The 22,932-nt window shown below is 53.8% G+C and overlaps 1 protein-coding gene across 1 annotated transcript in view; it reads left to right on the top strand.

Moving 5' to 3' along the window:
• Positions 1–2,742: 2,742 nt before the first annotated feature.
• The window catches only part of ITGA11 (integrin subunit alpha 11), a 49,902-nt gene continuing 29,712 nt past the window's right edge, over positions 2,743–22,932 (top strand). Inside the window, exons 1-2 of the mRNA XM_068410148.1 lie at positions 2,743–2,870; positions 9,953–10,064. Coding sequence (XP_068266249.1) covers positions 2,819–2,870; positions 9,953–10,064 — 164 coding nt within the window. The 5' untranslated portion in view covers positions 2,743–2,818. The remainder of the gene's footprint in view (positions 2,871–9,952; positions 10,065–22,932) is intronic.

Here is a 22,932-nt window from a genome sequence, read left to right as displayed (position 1 = left end):
CCTCTCCCGCTTTCCTGTAGCCCCTTCAGGCACTGGAAGGTGCTAGAAGGTCTCCCCGGAGCCTTCTCTTCTCCAGGCTGAACAGCCCCAGCTCTCTCAGCCTGTCTCCAGAGCAGAGGGGCTCCAGCCCTCGGAGCATCTCCGTGGCCTCCTCTGGACTCGCTCCAACAGCTCCGTGTCCTTCTGCTGTTGGGGGCCCCAGAACAACCTCTCTGAAAACTGCATCAAGATGCAAATTTCAAGTTTATACAGGCCTTTTGTAATTTTACTTTTTTCCATGAAAAACTGGCTCGGTTTCCAACTGCATGGGAGAGTTTAGCTCCCAGCGAGGGATCTCCCCTCGTGTGCCCTGTCTGCGGCCCTGCCCTGGGAGCAGGAGCAGCGAGGCTGCGACTTCTGCTCAGAGCATCCACTTCTCAGGGATCCCTCCCTCTGTGCGCTGGTGATTCTGTTTTAAGTCTCATCTGTGCTTCCTGCCCAAGCTTTTTAATATTTCCTTTTATTCCCTAAAAACTCTTTTTTAACTTTCACCAAGCCAGAAATGTGTTTTGTTCCCTCCAGCTGTTGCTGTCGCCTGAAATTCTGCTTTTTCCTTCAGTTATATAGGGGAAAAACCGGGGCTGCCCAGGGAGGTGGTGGAGTCACCGTCTCTGGAGCGGTTTAAGAAAAGCCTGGACGTGGCACTTAGTGCCCTGGTCTAGTTGCCTTGGTGGTGTCAGCGCAATGGTTGGACTCGATGATCCCAGAGGGCTCTTCCAACCTCATTGATTCTGGGATTCTGGGATTCTGTGATCCATGTCCCTGTGCTGTTTTGGATCCTACTGCTGCTTTGATCTCCGTTCCAGCCATGTGTCCTCTCCTGCCTGCAGACCCCAAACATATATTTTCAGGGGAGCATGAAAAGAAACTGGATCTCTCAGACACCGTTTCATCCAGGAGTGTCTCTAGCAGAGCTTATCTCCCTCCCACAGACCCCAAACTGCCTGACAGACACTCGGTAGACAGAGATGTTGGCGTTTGGACCCATCTCAAAAGATCTTCGCTCTTGGCTGGGTGGGAAGAGGGACAAAAACCCCATCAAGGACTTTCGTTTGCTCTTCAGCTTTGAGGGGAGGAGAGCTGGCATGGCAGCGGTGGCTGCAGTGGGCAGACGGCCCTGGCTTGGCTTTTCTCCTGGCTGCAAGATCAGTCTTGTGGAGCTCGACTGCTGCAAGTAGTGACTGCACATGGAGATGCGCCCATCAGCAAAGAGGGCTTGGGCTGGAGGGCGGGTAGGGAAGGACCTCCAGGGTCACATCTACTGTCTGAAAACAAACCAAAGAGTGGATTTGTCTTTTCTGCTCAGAAAAGTGGAAGCAAGGCGGTGGCCAGCCCTTCCTCCCCAGTGGAGCAGCCCCAGCTGGGTTGCAAGGTCTGGTCCAGAGGTGCTCGGGGCTGTGTCCCAGCCCCAAACCCTTGCTGCAGTCGGAGCTGAGCTCCTCCTGGAGCTGCCTCCTGGGTGCCTCTTCCAAAATGTGTTCCCCAGCCCAGGGAGGAAGAGGATGGAGGGAGAAAATCCCACCCTGGGGATGCTGCTGTGCTTTGGGTGTTTTGGGCTCCTTAGTCCAGACCAGAGGTGATGGGGCCCTAAATGACAGTGGTGGCTGTTGGGAGGACACTGGGAGAGAGCTGTGTGCAGCAGGAGCACCCCACCATGCCCGAGGACAACCCTGGGAGAGGGGAAGGAAACACTTGTTAGGAGCGTTCCTTCTGCTCCTTTGCTGTTTGCTTCCCAGCCGGGCTCTCCTAGGTGCCAGTGCCAGTGGGGATGTGCTCACGCCTGGGTAGGTGCTGGGGAAAGTAACTGGTGCGACCGGGTGCCCCAGTGCTGCATGGTGCCCTGCAGCATCACAGCAGCCACCTCAGTGCCATGGGCGCCAGCCCCACTATCCTCCACTCCAGGGGTGGCATCTGGGCGAAGGTGGCACCCGAGCCGAGGTGGTACCCAGCTGGAGGTGGCACCCGAGCAGAGGTGGTACCCAGCTGGAGGTGGCACCTGAGCAGAAGTGGTACCCAGCTGGAGGTGGCATCTGAGCTGAGGTGGTACCCAGCAGGAGGTGGCATCTGGTCCAAGGTGGTACTCAGCTGGAGATGGCACCTGAGCCAAGGTGGTACCCAGCTGAAGGTGGCATCTGAGCACACGTAGCACCCAAGACTAGGTGGCATCTGAGTGCAGGTAGTGCCCAGGCAGAGGTGACACCTGAATGGAGGTGACACCTGAATGGAGGTGACACCTGAATGGAGGAGGCACCCAAGCAGAGTTGGCACTTGAATGGAGGTGTCACCCAAGTGAAGGTGGCTGGAGGTGGCACCCAGCAGAGGTGGCACCCAAGTGGAGGTGGCTGGAGGTGGCATCCAAGTGGAGGTGGCTGGAGGTGGCACCCAGGAGAGGTGGCACCCCACAACCATCAGTGACCCTGTGCAGACTTTCCATCATCAAGCCCCCAGTGGGGTGAGGGGTCCCCAGGGGACCCCAGTGGGGTGCCACAGGGAGATGACCAGAGCGCTGCCATGGGGTTGAAGTTCCCGGCCAGCACGGCCCTGCTGGGAAGCCGATCCCTAAAGGGTGCCGTGGCCGCGTGAAGGCTGTCCCCTCTCCCGTCCTCTCCTGCTGTACCTCCTACAAGTTTCGCTCGTCCCTCCCACTCCCTCCCAATGCTCTCCTTCTGTCAGGGAGCCGGAGAAGGCTGGGGATAAGGAAAGGGCTCTGCGAGCGAGGCTACCAGTCTGGCTGGCTGCCTCCCGCCGATGCTCGGGGCCGGGGAGCAGGGCAGCTCCCATGGACCTCCCCAGCGGGATGCTCCTCGCCTGCTCCCTCTGCCTCCTGCCCGGTAAGCGCCCGCTCCCCCTCCTGCGCCCACCCCGATTCCCCACGCAACGGGAAAGCAACTGGGAATAAATTTTTTGCTTGTTTGGGAAAGGTGCTGGAGCAAGCCCAGGGTTAATAAAGCTGTTGGGAAAGTCTTCCCAGGAGCAGGAGGGAGGGAGCGAGGTGGGCGCCTTCGAGGCGGGTGAAGGGGAGTTGAAAGGGATGGAGAGCTTTGATGGGCTCCCAGGGAGGAGCGGGCAGAGCGACATCCTCTGAGCCCCCCTGCTCGGCTGGGCTGCAGCTGGAGGGGGATTAGTGAGTGGTTTTGTGAAGCATCAGATGGCGGGGGGGGAAAAAAGCCCCCCAAAAATAAAGCCAGACCCTTTTATCTAGAGTTAGCTTCTGTGCCCCACAGGTGGCTTGTCCCGTTGCACACGAGGGGGCTGCGCAAAAGGGATTTCTTGGGGTTAAATAAGTTGAGAGAGGCTTTAGGCAAGGGTTTGGGTTTGGGGGGTGAGCCTGCAGCTTCCCCATCCGGCTCCGTGCGTGCGGGACGAGCCCTGGGGAGGGCTGGGGTGGGACGGGGGGGTTTATGCTTCTCGCCGGCGCGCTCGGGCTCGCTTCGTGCAGAAAGAAGGTCCCGGCAGCGGTCGGTTTTGCTGCAGTTCCATCTGGCCCAGGCTCCCAGCAGCCAGGCTGGGACCGCTCCGGGCTGCAAGGGGGAAAAAAGAGCTTCTCCCCGCTTCCAGGAGCCGGCTCACGCCTCCCCACCAGCCCCCTTGCTAAACATCCCGAGGGAGAAGCACGCCAGGTTTTGTTTGGGTTTTTTTTAACTACTTTTATTTTGTTCCCCTTCCCAATCGCGCCGTCGCTCGATCCTTTACAGCGAGCCGCAGCGGAGCTGCCTTTCTTTGCTTAATAGGGACCATATGTGTGTGCCTCGCATGGCGGCGGGGCGCGGGGCTGCCTGCGTGGAGCTGCCGGGGCCACGGGGACCGCGGCACAGCCCCGGCCCTGCTTACGTGGGTGACCGGGTCCGTGGGGTGAGCTCCCCTCAAAGAGGGGTTCCCGTCTGCTCCTGGAGCGGTGTGGTGCTGCAGCAGACGTGAGCCATGTGCCGGCGAGAAGGGTTAATGCTTCCAGCGCTCCATGGTGGTCTCCAGACCAGGGTGCCTTGTGGCTACCGGTTGATGTATTTTGCTGAGGGCTATCATTGTGCCACCAGGACTAGAAGCAAGTTTGTGTGGTGTGTGGGACCCGGGCTGAGCTGAGGGTGCCGGGTTGGGACGTGCACCCTTGGGAATGGTCCCTTCGCCGTGTCCTGGAGCAAATCCTCGTGTGCTTTGCCCAAGGGAAACCCCCCTCCCCGCTCTCTCCAGTGGCCCCAGGGGAACCTCCTGCGCTCGGGCTCTGTCCCCGCTCTTGCGTCTTCCCACGGGCTGGGAGTCCCCAGAGCCACCACGGTGTCCCCGGCGCTTGCTTCATTGTTCCTTTTCACCAGCAATGGAGCCAAGGGAGGAGGCAGGTGATGCCAGCGCCCGGCAGACAGTTCCCTTCCAGCAGGCACCTCGCAGGGCCAGGGACCCCAGCACCATGCCTCCATGCCAGCCCATCCTGCGGACAACCCAAGGTGTCCCTGAACTTCACATCAGGCCAGCTCCTCTTCCCTGAGGCTTCGGTGAAAGCAGGGCTGGGTCTGGGCCAAAAGCCAGCAAGCCCAGCCAAGGGGTGCTGAGCCGTGGCTCAATAAAATAAACACCTTCGGTGGCTGCAGATGGCCCCATTGCCCGCTGGCACCCTGCACTGGCAGAAGGATCCAGGGAGGATGCGCTGAGATGCGATAACTTCCCTGTGTCAGACCACGCATCTGGTTTCCTTCGGTGGTTTGGTTTTACAGAGAAGGTAGTTGGCTCCTTCCCTCTCTAAAGGGTCAACAAATGGTAAAACCATCGCGCTTGCTCCATGGGGATTTGTCCAGGTGGGTTTCCAAAGGACCCTCCAGTCCAGGCTTTGATGGTGGGTACTTAATTTTGGGTGCCTGCACAGCCCCAAAGGTGGGGCTGAGTGGGACCCCACCTCCCCCCCACACCAGTTGTCCATCCGCTGGCCAAGGTTTGGCCAGGGAAGGTCCGATAAACAACCTCCCCAAGGTGCATGAGGCCCTGAGAATCCAACCCCCCCATGGCCCCCACAACCTACCCCTTTCCTGGCATCTCCCTGGGAAAGGGGTGATCAGAGACCTGCTGCTATTTATTCCTGATGCCGTTATCACTAATGAATGCGCCGCAAATGAGCCAGCAACACGTTCCTTAGGGCTGCAAAACGTGGCCATCAAACGGCTCCTCCTCGACTTTTGGGGGGCCAAAAAAGCTGGAATTATGGAAGCACAAGGTAGTTGTGTAGTTAACGCCCCGGGGCTGTTTGTCAGAGATTTTGTGGGTAACCAGGAATGTTACAAGACACGAGCCGGCGATGACTGATCCTCTGTTCATCCTCAGTATTCCCTGGCTCTCCCCCCGCGCCGCGGCAGCAGCCACCAAACCCCGGGTTGTTTCCTAACAGCTGATGACAAACGCTGGCTTTGAGATAGCGACCTGGAGAGGAATTTGGTGCTTTCAGCATCTCGTTTGGCAAAGAGCGCTTGATGGGAATTAAAGCTAGAGGGAAGCACGGGGACACGTGGCCCACTCTGCTCCTTCCCAGGGCCCGCTAGTTTTTGCCCAAATACCTTATACCAAGCTTAAACATTTTCTAATTAAGCCAAATATTTCAATCCTAAGAAAAGCAAAGGTAACGTGCATGGCAGATGGGCTGCAGAGGAACATCCGATGCCACCTCCTCCCTGCGGGAAAGCAAGAGCCTGGTGCAGCACGTGCTCTTCTCATGTCCCATTCGTACCCTACTCCTCGGGTCACCCGGAGTGCCCCCAAATCCTGTATCTCCTCCCGTGCCACCCCTGGGGATCCACAGCAGCCCAGCAGTGGGCAAGATGCCCTTGCCCTGGAGGATTTGGCAGAAGAGCCCATGTGGACCCCGACACAGGTTCCCACGGGCCAGACTCAGCCGCCACCTTCGAGATGCTTCTCCTACCCGTGTTGCTGCCCCGTGTCGGCTCGGCCTCTCTCCAGAGACTCCATCCCAAGCTGTGAAAGTGCTGGAGGCTGGTGAAACAGGCTGGGTTTGCACGATGCAGTCAAAAAAATTGAGTGCATTTTCCCTACAGTCAAAAAAAAAATCAGAAAATTCTTCTGGCAGCTCCAGAGCCCAGCTCAGGTCTCCTTAAACTGTCAAGGTTTGGAGCAAAGGCAACAAGCTAAAGCCCCAGAGCTCTCAGGGCAGCAGAGGCAGCCTTGGGACATCACAGCAAGCACCATGGCACCTTCACGGGGTCCCTTTGCCGGTGGTGAATCCTGTGGCCTGCCCGAAGGATGCAGGCAGGAGGCACGGGCAGAGGTACGGGCAGGAGGAGGGTGCCGGGGCCCCAAGAGCATGCCCCTCCTGGAGGTTTCCCTTACAGGGAGGACTTATTTTTACTCTTTTTGGCAGGAAAGGTGGCTTTTATTCTCAGTATTGTTTCCCAAATGTGTTTTGTTTTTTTTTTTTTTCTTTTCAATATTTGACCTGACAAGAATCAAAAGTTTGGACTCAACAGAAGCTCCGGTTCGGAAAGGAGGTCTTTGAGGCTTCCTGCCTTGGCAGCATCGCAGGCAAAACATGTGGTTTTTGGTCACTTATTTATGACAGTGATGTCAGTCCTGACAAGAAAATGAGACTGGGTTCCTCGGGTTGCTAAATCTCCTTGACAACAAAAAGCTCCCATTACTTTAAGCCAGTTTAAATATTCTCCGCTTATTTTTTTTTCCTGTCTTCCTGCCTCGAATGCACCCACATCTGTCAGCTGGCTGAAATTCCTCCCCTCTGCCATCCATTGCCTGGAAACTTTCTTCCAGATCATTTTGCTTTTCCAGCCCCATCGCCTCCCCCGGTCCCTGCTACCTGCTGCGAGCAGGATCACAGAATCACAGAATCAATCAACCAGGTTGGAAGAGGGAGCTGGGGGTGTTTAGCCTGGAGAAGAGGAGGCTCAGAGGTGACCTTAGTGCAGTCTACAACTACCTGAAGGGAGGTTGTAGCGCAGTGGGAGTCGGCCTCTTCTCCCAGGCAACCAGCGCTAGGACAAGAGGACACAGCCTCAAGCTTGGCCAGGGGAGGGTCAGGTTGGACATTAGGAAGCATTTCTTCTCAGCAAGGGTCATTAGCCATTGGAAGGGGCTGCCCAGGGAGGTGGTGGAGTCACCATCTCTGGAGGGGTTTAAGAAAAGCCTGGACATGGCCCTTAGTGCCCTGGTCTAGTTGCCATGGTGGTGTCAGGGCAATGGATGGACTCGATGAGCCCAGAGGGCTCTTCCAACCTCATTGATTCTGGGATTCTGTGAATTGAACCTTGCTTGAAATACTGCAAAAACCCCTCCCCAAAAGACACCCCCCTCCTCTTCCAGCCAGGTCCAGGTTGTCACCCCACCTGGGTGGCAGTGATGTGACACCCCAGGGTGGTGCCAGCTCCCCACGACCTCCCTGCTTCCCCTTGCCCATCACTCCTCACGGTGGCCGGTCCTGGCCTCCGTTTAGCCACTGGGTAACAGTTAACTCAGAGGAGGTTTTAATTTGTTTTGTAATGTTAAATAAGGTCAATCTACCACAAAATATGCTGGCTCTCATCCCCTCCCCCGTCTCCTTTTTTTTTTTCCTCTTGCTTTCTAGAATTTCTTTTTGTAGGATTTCAAAGCTCTTTACCTCAGCTCTCCTTGGCGAGACTCTACGGTTCTCCGCTTACGGAGCCAATGTTGCAGATTTGTTCCTATAATGGAAAAAAATCAGGTTTATCCCTACATTCCTACCTATAAAACACTTTCCAGCCTGAATTTCTCTGCCTGGGAAGCGGCATTCCCAGCCTCTCCTATTGACAACCCCTTTATACCCTATAAATACCAAACGTGATCCTTCTGCTGCTTAAGAGGAACGCCAGGATCTTTTATTTGCAACCGCAGCTACTTTCTGCCCGAAGGCAAATGAAGAGCTGGGATATCCTGGCTATTGTGTGTCCTTCCCTGCAGCACCATCTCCCACGCCCAGGCCCCTCTGTGCGTAAGCAAACGTGTGGAGGGTCTGACCTCCGAGGAACGGCTGAGGGAGCTGGGGGTGTTTAGCCTGGAGAAGAGGAGGCTCAGAGGTGACCTTAGTGCAGTCTACAACTACCTGAAGGGAGGTTGTAGTGCAGTGGGAGTCGGCCTCTTCTCCCAGGCAACCAGCGCTAGGACAAGAGGACACAGCCTCAAGCTTGGCCAGGGGAGGGTCAGGTTGGCCATTAGGAAGCATTTCTTCTCAGCAAGGGTCATTAGCCATTGGAAGGGGCTGCCCAGGGACGTGGTGGAGTCACCATCTCTGGAGGGGTTTAAGAAAAGCCTGGCCATGGCCCTTAGTGCCCTGGTCTAGTTGCCATGGTGGTGTCAGGGCAATGGTTGGACTCGATGATCCCAGAGGGCTCTTCCAACCTCATTGATTCCGTGATTCTGTGTGGGGAAAATAGTGTCGTAAGTTAAAAATGCCCCATAGAAGCTGTGCAGCAATTGTAGCTGTGGAGGGTTTGAACATGACGCTGGCCTGAGCCAAAGCGTATGTAGCTCTGGATAAAGACCAGGATATTGTGGGCTGATACCTGCTGGCTATGGGACAGGGACCTGCTGGCTATGGGACAGGGACCATGGGATAAGGGACATGGATATGGGTGGCTGCAGAGTTTTGCAGCCACTAGTAACAGAGGCAACGCAGTGCATGAGCCCCTCACTCCTCCCTGAATTGCTCCTGAAGGTTGACCCGTGCGGGCTGTGAGCCCCAGGCTGCCTGGAGCTGGGGTGTCCTGGCCAGGGATCCTGCTCCCGCTGTCCTGCGGGAAGGGGCATCCTCCAGAGCAGCCCTGGGGAGAGGGTTGAGCCCAGAAATCACCCCATCCGCATCTGAGCACCCATCCTAGGGGACATCCCCCTCCAGAGCCACCTCTCCCTAGCAAACCCTGCAGCAGCACTTTTTGCTTGCACAGGAGAAGTGAACCCCAGCTTTGACTCTTTGGTACTGCAAAGCCCTCGGGGACGGCAGGAGGTGGCCCATGGGGATGGCTGGGATGGGTGATGGGCTCCAGATGGGGCACACCTGCCATGACCACATGTCTCCTATGTACCCCCAGCCTGTGGTCCTTGCTGGGGTGCATGGGAACGTGGTGGTGGCCATCTTCACCATGAGCAGCTGCTGCTTCATGGCTGGAGCAGCAAAGTGTTGTCTCACAGGGGGCTTGAGGAGATGTCAAAGAGGAGGAGGGTGCTCTCCTCTCCCCTCCCCATGCCGGGCAGCCTGGGCTTCAGCTGATTCACTCTTACAGTGGCCTAGAGGAAAAATAATTATTCCTTTATCATAAACCAGAAACACTTTGTGTTGGTAGCAGTGGTGGGTGCCAGCTCAGCAGCCCCGAGGAGCATGTTGGTGCCTGCCAGGTGAAGCCCCTTTGCAGGTGGGGTGGGGAAGGGGGCTGCCCTCCAGGGCTTGTGCAGCTGCAGCCACTAAACCCTAATTGAACCTGCTTAAAGCTGCAGCCCTGGGGCTGGCTACTCCCTGGGAGCTCAGTGCTGGAGAGAGGAGTGCTGGGAGGCTGCAGGTGAGGTGGGGCTGGTGTGCTTTGGGTCTCCCAGCCTCCCCTCCATCATGGCTGGGTGTGGGAATGCTGTACCACAGAGCTGCTATGATGGGGTAAAACAACCCCTGTCTTGCCTAGGACCCTCCTGGAGCATGTTGTGCGTTTTGAGGGAGCAGCATTCCCAGGATGGTTGAGGTTGGAGGCACCTCTGGAGATCGTCTAGTCCAAGCCCTGCTTAAGCAGGGTGACCTGGAGCAGGTTGTCCAGGGCTGTGTCTAGTTGGGGTTTGAATATCTCCATGGGTGGAGAGAGCACAGCCTCTTGTGGTGACCTGTTCAGTCTCTGACCACAGTAAACAAAGTGTTTTCTCCTGCCATCTCAGCACCCTGGCTGAAGGGATCCTTCTTTTCTCTCCCCAGGGTTCAGCGACACCTTCAACATCGACACCAAGAGGCCCAAAATCATAGCTGGCTCTAAGGAAGCGTATTTTGGCTACACGGTGCAGCAGCATGACATCGGGGGGAAGAAATGGTGAGTTCTGCGCCGGGCTCTGAAGAGGAGGGGATCTAAAGCAGCCTACCCAAAATGCTGGGTATCTCCTCCAGCTCCATCCAACCACTGCTTTGGGGTGGGAAGTGCTTCAGCCCCAAGGGAAAGCAATTTGCTCTTGGTCATGCTGGTCCCAAGCCAGCCTGGGCAAAGTAGAGAATAGAAACCTCCTTCTTTTCAGAGAGAGGAGATTTATGTGGGGGATAACAGTGTTTGATAGGGGTGTGTGTATATGGAGGGTGCTGTGCTCTGGGTCTTGCCCAGCTGCTTCTCAGTGGCAGGTGCTGCACGTGGGGCTTTGCTCCAGGCAAGTTCACAGTTCCCTGGGGCCCCTCAGCCTTCCACACTAGCTGAAAACCCATCTGGGTTTTGGGTCGAGGCCATCCCGTTTTAGATAGTTTCCACGAAGGAGCCGTGGTCTGCAGAAGCGCTCAGACCTGCCTGCGTCTGTCAGGGGTGCAAGATGAAACTCAGATGGGCTTTGCTCAGGTTTTGGGTTTCGTGGCAGGTTTTGCTCCTCGCTAGGGCTGATCCCTGCTGGGAGATCCCACACAGATGTTGGCAGAGACCCTTGGTGCTCTCCAGGAGCACGTCTGGATGCTGCAGCGATGAGGGCAGCTCAAAAGCCCATGAAATTCTCTGCAACTGAATTACTGCGGTGCTGAATGATCTGCCCCATGGGTGGATGACAGCCAAGGCAGTAAGCAAACATGTAATTAATGCAGATGGACACCCTGAAATTCAAAAATTAGACCTGTGCTGCCTTTGTGTGACCTTTGCTGGTGCTGGTGGGGGCTGCAGGGGCCAGACCCTGTCCTGCATCCTCAAGCCGAGCTGACATCTCGCTGCAAGGAGGAGCAGGGAGGTTTGGCTTTAACCTTGGTCTCTCCAGCTGCCATCAGCACAGCCTGAGACCCCCCTGCTCACTGTGTCCCTGCTGATCAACGCAGGGTCAGGGCCAGCTGGTGAGGTTCAGGTTGGACATTAGGAAGCATTTCTTCTCAGCAAGGGTCATTAGCCATTGGAAGGGGCTGCCCAGGGAGGTGGTGGAGTCACCATCTCTGGAGGGGTTTAAGAAAAGACTGGCCATGGCACTTAGTGCCACGGTCTAGTTGCCATGGTGGTGTCAGGGCAATGGTTGGACTCGATGATCCCAGAGGGCTCTTCCAACCTCATTGATTCTGTGATAATGTTCAACTTTCTGATGGGAGCGTGTGCTCTCGTTGGGCTGGGAAGAAAAGGGGCTGTGTGGGGCACAGCTCATGAAGCTGCATATGCACCATCGCAGAGATGGGTCCTGAGCAGGTATTTGAGCACCCAGTGTCCCCTCTGAAGTTCAGAGACTCACATCTGCATGGCAGGGATGAGCTTTTCCACTGCTTCAGCTCAAGACTGCTCGCAACCAGGCTGAGTCTCCCCAGAAGCATGTCCGTGCCAGGTACCAGAGCATCCTCAGAATCAATGAGGAACACGGCATAAACACAGCTGTCCAGTAGTTCCAGTAAATAAAGCAAATTCCTGCAACGTCCTCTGCTCGAGACGTGGGTGGGGTGGCTGACGTTAACGGGTGACGTTGCTCTGCTTGGCGTGAAGCCTTCCATCCTCATCTCCCTCCGTGCGATGCTGGAGCACATCTGGGCAGCACCGTGTGCTTAATTTCTAAGGGAATCTCAGCCCAACCTGGTGTCTCCATCCCTCACCTGCATCTGGGTAGGGTCCAGGCGTGTCTGTGAGATGGTGGGATGGGGTCCAGGCTCTCCAGGGCAGTTGATATGATGCTGCAGAGCATACGAGCTCTTTGTTTGCACAGACATCTGCTGTGAATTATTTTCTATCAGGAATGGATCCAAAACACCAAAAACTTGGTGGTATTTGCGCTGACCCCTGCAAGTGACTCTGGCTCTGCCGAGGTGCCTGCACGGTCAAGGCTGAGCCCAGGACAGTTCAGAGATCGTGGTTCTCCGAAGCAGATAAGGAGCAGGAATTGAGTGTCTTTGCCATCACATTCCTCCCTGCCTTTGCTGCTGGATAATATCCCTTTTCCTTATCTCATTTCACCCTAAACCATGCCAAAATCTCCCCTTGGAGGACAGCAGCATAACCGGGTGCGAATGGCATGCAGGCGCCTTGCTCCAAGGTGCTCATGTCCCACCATGCTCCTCAAATGACCAAGTGACATCCATGGGTGCAGGTGGTGGGAACACCTCCTGGGACCCCAGCTGAGCCCTGCTTGCGAGGAAGGACCTTCCTCACCCACCTCAGGGCAGGAGGTGCAGGGCAGGGATGTAGCCCATCTTGCAGGGGGTCCTAGCCAAGGCATTGAGGAGGGATCCCATGCAATCCCCCCTGCCCCTTGGGGTTTGGTTTTCCTACGAGGTGGGGATGGCAGCAGCAGCTAAGCCGTTGGGTGCTCAGTGCCTGCACGAGCTGGTTTTGCTGCTCTGTGGATGTTTCTGCCCAAAGTGAGATCACTCGGAGAGATGCCCTGTGGAAATTGGTGGAAAACACCCATTTTTTTAAAATATTTTCAGCCCAGTTGTATCTATAGATGCTGTTTTAGCCACGATCCTGGCTGCACCCTGGCAGAAGGACGGAAATTCCCGTGCCATTTGGGGGGTTTTAGGTTTTTTCCTCATTCCTTCGAGCTGCCACTATCACTGATGGCATGGTCAAGGGTTGGCTTCCCTGGGGACCAGTGAAGGGAGGATTGTCACAGAATCAATCAGGTTAGAAGAGCCCTCTGGGATCATCGAGTCCAACCATTGCCCTGACACCACCATGGCAACTAGACCAGGGCACTAAGTGCCATGTCCAGGCTTTTCTTAAACCCCTCCAGAGATGGGGACTCCACCACCTCCCTGGGCAGCCCCTTCCAATGGCTAATGACCCTTGCTGAGAAGAAATGCTTCCTAATGGCCAACCTGACCCTCCCCTGGCCAAGCTTGAGGCTGTGTCCTCTTGTCCTAGCGCTGGTTGCCTGGGAGAAGAGGCCGACTCCCACTGCGCTACAACCTCCCTTCAGGTAGTTGTAGACTGCACTAAGGTCACATCTGAGCCTCCTCTTCTCCAGGCTAAACACCCCCAGCTCCCTCAGCCGTTCCTCGCAGGTCAGACCCTCCACGCCCTTCACCAGCTTGGTCGCCCTCCTCTGCACTCGCTCCAACACCTCAACATCTTCCTTGAAGTGTGGGGCCCAGAACTGGACACAGGATTCAAGGTGTGGCCTCAGCAGTGCCGAGTACAGAGAGACGATCACTTCCCTAGCCCAGCTGGCCACACTGTTCCTAACAGAGGCCAGGATGCCATTTTGCCTCCTTTCCCAGCACAACACTGGAGCAAAGACCAGCTCCAGCTTGTTTTGGCTCTTCTCGCATCTCTCCTGCCAACATCAGGCAGGACACAGCCGTAGGTTTCTCCTTTGTTGGTTCCTCTGCGTGAAAAAAATGAATGTTCTCCGCACAGAATGAGTGTACGTATGTACCTCAGTACAGCGTGTATCTGAACATGCAATTATGTAGTATAAAATGTCTATTAAATATGTGTACACAGTTAAAAAATGAAGCCACCATGACTCACTCTGGTTAAAGGATAAATGACTGAACAAAGAAAACATCTATAGTATAAACCAAGGACGTACAGAAAGAGCAGGATAATAATTGTGCCGAGCCTTGGCCGGCCCCAGGAGCTGGCAGGAGGCAGAAGAAACGAAGATTCAAGCTTGGCCAGGAGAGGTTCAGGTTGGACATTAGGAAGCATTTCTTCTCAGAAAGGGTCATCAGCCATTGGAAGGGGCTGCCCAGGGAGGTGGTGGAGTCACCATCTCTGGAGGGGTTTAAGAAAAGCCTGGACATGGCCCTTAGTGCCCTGGTCTAGTTGCCATGGTGGTGTCAGGGCAATGGTTGGACTCGATGAGCCCAGAGGGCTCTTCCAACCTCATTGATTCTGTGAGATGCTAAGATGAAACCCCAGTTGCTGGTGAAGGCAGAAGCCAGACGAGCATCCTTCAATGTCATACCCAAGGAGTTCAACAAGATCCACTGAAAGGCAGAAGAGCTCAGAGGAGCTAAATAGTTATCTCAGACGCGTGGTTCGTATCGGGGCGATGGTTATAACAAGGCGCAGAGACCCGGCTGCCAAATACCAAACGTGCAATCTGAGGACTTTGGCACCTATCCTTCAGTCTGGGTCTTTTAATGCTGCTTTTGGCTAGCGTGGATGGTTTTTGGAGGGTTTCAAAGCAGCTTTTTTACATACATATATATATAAATTTTTATACATGCATCTATGTGTGTGTGTGTATACACAAACTTATATATAATATTCTGTAGGTATATTTTCAGTGGTGACTATTTCCCTTTTTCTAACCTTTTGGGGAAGGAGGCAGATCATTTGCACGTGGGGGCTGTAATTGCAGCCCTGATAGTGGAAAATCTGGGAGGAAAGAATTCGGATTATTAAACTCCAGGGGGAAAAATACCACTTGGATATATACTGCTCGAAAGCCACCCCACAAACTGATGAGCTTTTCTCTGCTCGCCGTCTTCCCAAGCAGTGAGTAGCTTTCAACCCCCTCTCTCAACACTTTCTCTCCCTTTTTCATTAAGCTGGAGGTGCCTCCTCCAAGCATGAGGATGGAAAAAATTACTACAGGCTACTGAAACTCATCCTACCATGCAACGTAGCTGCGTACAGCAGCAGTCAGGCAGTGATCCCAGTGCCTGGTGTTGTGGGATCTGCGCATCCCCAGGGCTGGGTGTCTTGGGTGAAATCTGGGGGACATGGGAGCTCCCTGTGCTGCTGTGTTTGGGGTAAAGTGGCCTGGCAGGAGGTTTGGTAGAAGGAGAGGGAGTTGTCATAATGGCAGAGATGGTCGTGGTGGTGACCCGAAGGGGTGGCTTGGCTTGGAGCTGTTCCTCTGCCCACGTTGTACTTTGGTCCATGTCATTTTGGGGTTATTTAAGGTATGAATCGTGTGAGTTCAGGCATGTTTGTTGCAGTGGATGCATTTATTCAGACAAAATACATCTGTCAAACGTGAAAAGAGTTTCCACAAATAAGCATGGGACATATGTCCCTCAAACACAGGAGCTCCCATCCCCATGTGCACTCTCCTCATGCTGCACGTGGATGTTTGTGGCAAACACAACCTGGAATTGCCTTGAGTTTGGGGAGAAGATATTCTTAGAGGTCAAAAATCAGGGGGAAAAAAAAAAGGGGAAAACGTTCCCTTCATCTTTCATCTCCCCTCTCCCAATTGCTTTTCCTGATTGCTGCCCATCACCCAGGAGCAGGAGCTGCATCACTCTGTAAGGAAGGACAAAAGGACCCATTCCCTCCTCCCACATGTGCACAGGAGGACACACCAACCTCACCCTCAGCCTTCCATTGCCACCAGACACCCCAGTACAGAACTGGAGAGGGAAAGGAGCCGGGGGGAGTTATTGTGCCTCCGTGGGGCAGCCGGCAGCAGCCGTGATGCTCCACGCAGCGAGTGCCGGGACTGCTGCCCCGCGCCGGCTGGTGTCTGTGGAGTGAAGGTTTCCAGCTATGCAAAAAATGAAGCTTGAGATGAACTGGCTGTGGAAGGAAAGCCCTGGGAATAAACATCCATTAGGCTTCAGAAGCCATAAAAATAATAAATATAGCATTCCCGGGCTGGCTGGGGCCAGGGCTTCGCTGGTGCTGCTGGCAAGGGGGCATGGCTGGAGAGGGGGGGGGTTGGAACTAGATGATCTTTAAGGTCCCTTCCAACCCCAACCATTCTATGATTCTATGGCTGGGGAGTGGGTCCCTGGCCATGCTGGCAACTGGATGGGCTTCAGGGGAAAGCGTTTGGGGTGCTGGGTGCTCTCTAGCTGCTCTTTGCCTCCTGAGTCGTGTCTCGTGCTGTCCTGACCCCACTTGGCGGCCAAGGGGTGCTGTGAAGCCTCGGTGCAGGGTTTGACCACCTTGAACCCCCCTTCTCCCCACCACCATCAGCAAGAGCTCATCCTTGCAAGCACCCCAGGGCCAATCCTCCCTTTCAAGGGTGCCTGGAGAGCGGAGGCAGCCCCAAGTCCCCCTCCCCATCCCCATGGCTGCTCCCAGGCACAGACATGACGTTTCCAGTCTGAACGCGGCCAAAGGGAAAAGGAGGAGGGAGAAGAGAGAAAAATCTGCTCGGTGGATTTAAAACTGTAATTGTGCTGATCTGGAAAAACAGTTAAAGGGTCTGCTATTTCCCTACTACTGCGAGAGGCTTTCTTGGCTGTAATTCTCCTGTGGTTTGGCCGGTACCCGAGCGCTCGGATTATTTTGGTGAAAGGGGACATAACTGCAAAGCATTCCTCCGGCGCGGGGATAATGTCTGCTCCCAGCTCTCCCTCCCACCACGCCAGGGCTGCAGGCACGGGATGCTGGAGCAGCCCACCCCAGCTCCCCTAGTTCAGGGGTTGTCCCTTTTTGGCACACATGGGGTCTTTTTTTCCAGCAAATCACATAGGTTCTGCTATGAGCATCGCTGGGCTCTCTGGGGCTGCCCCTGTCTGGCACCTTCCCAGGGCGCCTTGAAGGACCCAGGACATCTGTTGTCCCTGGGGCAGGTCTTCCTTGGCACAAAGCAGCGCGGTTGTCACAGTCTGGGGTCAGTTTGCATCAGCCAGTTGGGCCCTTTCGTTATTTTTTTAATTATTTTATTTTTTTTTAGAAAGCATTTGGTCTAATTGGAAAAATAGATGTGGTCTCGTGTTACTCGTGTAGGACTTGCAGGAGAGAGGGGCTCACGGGAGGATGTCCCATTGCAGACAAGCCCAGGCTGCACCAGCAGCTCTGGGCTGACACCCTTCATGGTTGCTGGCAGGCTGAGAGAGGAAGGAAAAGGTTTGCCACCCTGCCCAGCCAAAAAGCAAAACTGCACTCGGGATTTTATTTCCACAAGGAACAGGAGGCACGTGCAGAAATGGGGGTTTGGGTTACAGGACAAATCTGGCAGGTGGACAGCAGCTGCCCCGCAGCTCCTGGGCTCCCAGGCATCCCACCACCTCCATCTCATCTTCCTCACCTTGAGAGCCTGAAAATTTCCCCTGCCCCGACCCTGCGGGTTTACCCCAGGCTTTCCAAACTGCTGCAGCGAGAGCAGCATTCCCCGACCTGCCTTTGTTTGCTGTGACACGCAGGTGGGTTCCCCCTCTGAGCTGCACCAGGATTTTTAGGAAGAAACAGAGGAAGCCCAGCAAGCATGAGCTTTGGCAGCCAGGCCCTTGGTGTTTTTAAAGCATCCTCATTGCACCATAGCATTAGTATTCAGGTGCAGCTCCAAGACCCCAGCACCAGAGGGAGGCTGGAAGTGGATGGACACCAAGTCCTGCCTGTGCCATCACATTGCACGTGTGTCACAGAATATCTATAGCCTCCTTTGTGAAGATTGCTGTGGAGGAATCACACAGAATCAGTCAGGTTGGAAGAGCCCTCTGGGATCATCGAGTCCAACCATTGCCCTGACACCACCATGGCAACTAGACCAGGGCACTAAGGGCCATGTCCAGTCTTGTCTTAAACCCCTCCAGAGATGGTGACTCCACCACCTCCCTGGGCAGCCCCTTCCAATGGCTAATGACCCTTGCTGAGAAGAAATGCTTCCTCATGTCCAACCTGAACCTCCCCTGGCCAAGCTTGAGGCTGTGTCCTCTTGTCCTATCACTAGTTGCCTGGGAGAAGAGGTCGACTCCCACTGCGCTCCAACCTCCCTTCAGGTAGCTGTAGACTGCAATAAGGAAGGGGGTCTTGCTCCTTCCCATCCCATATTATTCATCCATAAAAAGGCCTTTGCAATCACATCTTCATTATTTAGGGCTGAGGGCTTGGTGCCCTGATCTCAGAGCACTGAAGGGCAGATGGATGGAGCTGTGATATTGGAGCCGGTGACCCTGTGGAACCCCCCCAAACAGCGTTAACTGGTGATAATGGGTGACTAGGGAAAGTGGGAGGCACCTGGTGAGAACCGGAGTCACGGATCGGGGTTTGCTTTGGAAACCTCCAGAAGAACATCAGTGATCACACGAGTCCTGGTGGACACATGCAGCCTGCAGAGCGTATCGACCAGTAACTCTAAACGCCGCAGTGGAAACCTGCTGATGGGCCTCGCCTGTAAACACCTCTTTATTACAATATCTCTAAGCAAAAGGGAAAAAATGATACCAGGAAAAATGGTGTGTTGGTGGTAGATGGACAGCCTCCTGCAGGGACTCCCCGGGGAGGGGCAGGAGGGTACAGGGATAGGGACAAAGCTCGTGTCCAGGAGCGGGTCAAGGTCTGGACCTGGTTGCCTGCGCTGGGCACTGCGGGGTCAGTGGGACCCAAACCTCAAAGCAAGGATGCGCTACAGCTTGGGAGAGAAATCCCCTAAAGCTCACCGAACGTGGGGATGGAGCACTGCAGCTGCTGTGTCGTTAGTAGGTTGTCTATTAATTGGGGTAATGGGGAACATTTTAGGTATTGGAAGGGGCTGCCCAGGGAGGTGGTGGAGTCACCATCTCTGGAGGGGTTTAAGAAAATGCAGTGCAATCGCCATCAACTTGAACTCCCTCTATGAGACCGTGTTGGAGGTTGCCCAATGCTCAGCCACAGCTGTCTGTCCCAGGCGTGTTGTGTGGTGGCCCTTGGTCACCGACACACTGGTTTTCTCTGCTCGTGGTGAGCAGAACTGGCCAGGACAGCCATCTGCCCATTGCTGCCCACGCAAGGCGATGGGGTCATCACCATCAGCAGAGCCATCCTGCATCGCCCGTGCTATTCAGTGGAGCTGTCTCATATTTAACGGTATAAAAATGACCACATGTGGATAAAGTGATTTGCTAGAGGCTGCACAGAAAGATGCTGTGAGACCAAGGACTCATTTTCAGGTCCCACATCCTCCTGTGCCACCATCTCGTTGACTCCTCCACCATTTCTGCCTCTCCTTAGGCTCCCACGAGGTATTTTTTTCCACCGTTGCCAACGTGGAGAAAAACATTCCAAAGTCCATTCCTCTGTCACGCTCCCTCCGAGGAGCCCTGATCCCATTTAAAGTTTTCCAGAGCTGATCTCTCCCTTTCCTGAACCTCCTTAATCACTTCTTCATCTAGTTCCGTCTTGAATAAATTAACTGCAAGTGAATTTGCCTGGCGGGAGATTAAGTGTCCCATTAATTGAAAAATCCTGTGAAAAGCATAGTTGCTTCTCCATTCCTCCCTAATCCCTGCATTCCCAGATTACCAGCTAGACATACCTTCCTCTCCTGATTTCTTTCCATTTAATCAAAATATCTTGAGGCTCAAAACGAGCTTTGCAACCTCTCCGTGTTGCGCCCAGGGAGCCTGCTGTGCCGAGGGGGTTGTTCCCTTTAAAAGTCAGGAATTTGCTGGATGCAAAAAGGCTGAGGGATCTCTTAGGGACCCTTAGGTTGGGATGTGGGATTGTCAAGGGTATGGGTGAGGGGCTGAGCTACGGCCAGGCAAAGGTGCTGGTTAATACAGCCCTGGCAGGAGAAAGTGCGGGTAAAAGCCAACAGCACTTTAGGGGCAATAGGCAGAAATTAAAAATTATGTGATAGAGAATAATAAATGACGTTAAATAGAGACTAAACAACTGACCAGAACCAGACCCAGCGCTGTCAGGGGTGGTTTGATGGGGGTGATGCATTCCGCCAGGGAGGGGGGATGCTGGGGATGGGCACAACCCTTCGGCTCAGCGTAGGAGCCTGGAGGTACATCCAAACAGCCACAGATTTCCCAGGGAAATGCCAGCTTCTCCGTCGCCTGATGCCTTCAAATCAGGGATGGGTGTTTTTCCAGATGTGCTCCAGCCAAACAGAATCAGGAGGCTCAGAGGTGACCTTAGTGCAGTCTACAACTACCTGAAGGGAGGTTGGAGTGGAGTAGGAGTCGGCCTCTTCTCCCAGGCAACCAGCGCTAGGACAAGAGGACACAGCCTCAAGCTTCAACAGGGGAGGGTCAGGTTGGACATTAGGAAGCATTTCTTCTCAGCAAGGGTCATTAGCCATTGGAAGGGGCTGCCCAGGGAGGTGGTGGAGTCACCATCTCTGGAGGGCTTTAAGAAAAGCCTGGCCATGGCCCTTAGTGCCATGGTCTAGTTGCCATGGTGGTGTCAGGGCAATGGTTGGACTCGATGAGCCCAGAGGGCTCTTCCAACCTGAGTTATTCTGTGATTCTGTGATCATTGTGATGTTTGCTGCTAGCCTTGCCCAGGGATGGACCAAGGGGTCCCGTCCCCAGCTCGGGCAGGGCACTGGGAAGCGGGACCCAGCATAGGGGCTTTGCTGGCAAAGCAGAAGTCGGGTTTCCACAGGCAGAGCAGAGGCTCCTCGGATATTTCCACCAGCAGCTTGGTTTTCCTTTTTTTTTTGTTGTTTTTTTTTTTCCCCAGGATGAAAGTTAAAAATATGTCCTCAGACATGTTGCTCTGAGCAGTCTGTGCTTTTCACATTTAATCCCTTTATTTTTTTTTTTTTGCTTTTGTTTTCCCCATAAGGAGCGCATGAAAAGGAAGGCGAGGGCGGGCTTGTTTGGTTCTTATTTTCTTTTAAAGCTGCATTTATTAGCCATGACGCAAGGGCCTGCTGCTTTGCTCTTTGCAGAGGGATTTGCTTGTTTAGGTCATGGTCAGTGGGGGGGATTTGGGGTGACCTGTGGGGAGGGGGAGAGCCAGGATGGAGCAGGGGATGGGACCCTGCTGCAGCAGGATGCTCCAGTTGGGTTTGGGTGATTTGGGATGGACTTCTATATTTTTTTTAAGGAAAAAAAAAAACATTTAGAGTATAGGTTTACAAACCACAAAGTAAAGGAAGAGCTTTGTAAGCAAGCTGTGAGCTGGTGAGTAGAGCAGCGTCTCTGACAGCCGCCTTCGGGGAACGCTTAGAGCATCCCTGCAACCAGCACCTTCCAAACAGCTGGAAAAGCCTTTTCCCCAGCTGCCAAGTTTCCATGAGAATTTGACAGCTTCAGCTAATTAATCCTTTCAATTTAACCAAAAAGGGAAAACAATGCCATTGTCTTTGGGAGACAAAAATTCTGCTTTCATGAGCTTCACAACCCCTTTGCATTCATGGCAGCGCCTGTAAATATTTGGGCTTTCTTGGAGCTCGCAGCCCTGACGTAGGGCTGGGGAATGGGTGCTTCGCCCTCGTCATCGTCTCGTGTTTGAAATAGGTGCTTCGACATAATAACCACTGCTGTTGGGGAACAGGTGTTAATGGGTAGCGTGAGAATATTAATATGTGATTATTAATTAATGGGAAAGTCCCAGCTGGGATTTTCCTGCTGTGATGTGGAGTTGTTAATGTTAAATCCTGTTTATGTTAAACTCTTCTATTGGAATGAGGGATTAAAAAATGAGAACGTAGTCTTCTCAGGTATCTCAAACTTTATTTCTTTTCATCTTTAAGGTCTTTTTCTTCTCAGAAAGGGTCTTTAGCCATTGGAAGGGGCTGCCCAGGGAGATGGTGGAGTCACCATCTCTGGAGGGGTTTAAGAAAAGACTGGACGTGGCACTTGGTGCCATGGTCTAGTTGCCATGGTGGTGTCAGGGCAATGGTTGGACTCGATGAGCCCAGAGGGCTCTTCCAACCTCATTGATTCTGTCTTTTTCTCCTCCCCTCCCACACCCTTTCACTACATTTCACATCTTCCACCTTCCCCCTGTCTCCGACCATGAGCAAATGGGCATCGATAGCGTGGCAGAAGCAGAGGGACACGAGGTCGGGGAGAAGGTACCAGATTTCCCTGAGCTTCTAGATGCTGTTGAGGACAGCTCCAGATGGTTATTATTTTCCTCTAATTAATCTCTTCCTTAGCAATGAAGCTGTAAGACAGGAAGTATTTCCATGAGAATCCTTCAACGCTGCTTAGATTTTGGAAGTTTTAATTTGGTGAGCAATTCCGTTTTATAGTGATGGAGCAAAAGAATGAGTGTTTAGTGTCTCTGCAAGCAGCATTTTTTTAAAAAAAATGACCATTTCTGGTCTAACAGGGACCATCTGTGCCGGGAACAGTCGCTCTGCCAGCTGCTGGGTAGGGCAGAACAAAAGAGGTCCTGTTTATCTGGCGATCCGGACTCGGACGGTTACATCCACCGATAGGATTTGGAAAATAAAAAAGTCATGGAGCAGATTTATTTTGGGCTAACACATTGGGAGCAAGAGATGCCAATAACCCGTGGTTCGGGGTATTTTTGAACTAGCCTGTAAGGAATGGCCAAATTCCTCAGGTTCTGCTCTCCTCCTTCTTTGGTTTGCTGGTTTGTGCTATTCTGGTCAAGTCCACAAGAAAAAGTGAGAAAAATGCTTGCAATGTCCCAGATGCATCCTGACTAGAGACCTGCACCCTGGGTGGGTGTATTTGTTTTTATCAGCTTCTCTTACTTTAAAGAACAGATAGATGTCCAGCGTCCTCACCCGCTGCCGAGCTGGGGATCCTAAGACACGGCTCCGGGCTGCTCGTAAGTGAACAGCCCCAGGTCGGAGCAAAACTCCAGGAAAGTCACTTTTTCAGCTTTTTAGTGGGGAAAATTCCCTGTGGATCCCAGTGTGAGTTGCCACCGCTGCTATACCAGCTCCATGCTATTCCTTCGGCTATTGCTGGGCAGGACTCCTTCCTACACATCTGTGTCCTGAAGACAATCCTGCCATGAGAACGTTCCTACCTTGCAACTAGCGCTAGGACAAGAGGACACAGCCTCAAGCTTCGCCAGGGGAGGGTCAGGTTGGACATTAGGAAGCGTTTCTTCTCAGCAAGGGCCATTAGCCATTGGAAGGGGCTGCCCAGGGAGGTGGTGGAGTCACCATCTCTGGAGGGGTTTAAGAAAAGACTGGACATGG

The sequence above is a fragment of the Nyctibius grandis genome, chromosome 11 (genome assembly GCF_013368605.1).
Source record: "Nyctibius grandis isolate bNycGra1 chromosome 11, bNycGra1.pri, whole genome shotgun sequence".
NCBI lineage: Eukaryota > Metazoa > Chordata > Aves > Nyctibiiformes > Nyctibiidae > Nyctibius > Nyctibius grandis.
This window is presented reverse-complemented; position numbering and strand designations above follow the sequence as displayed.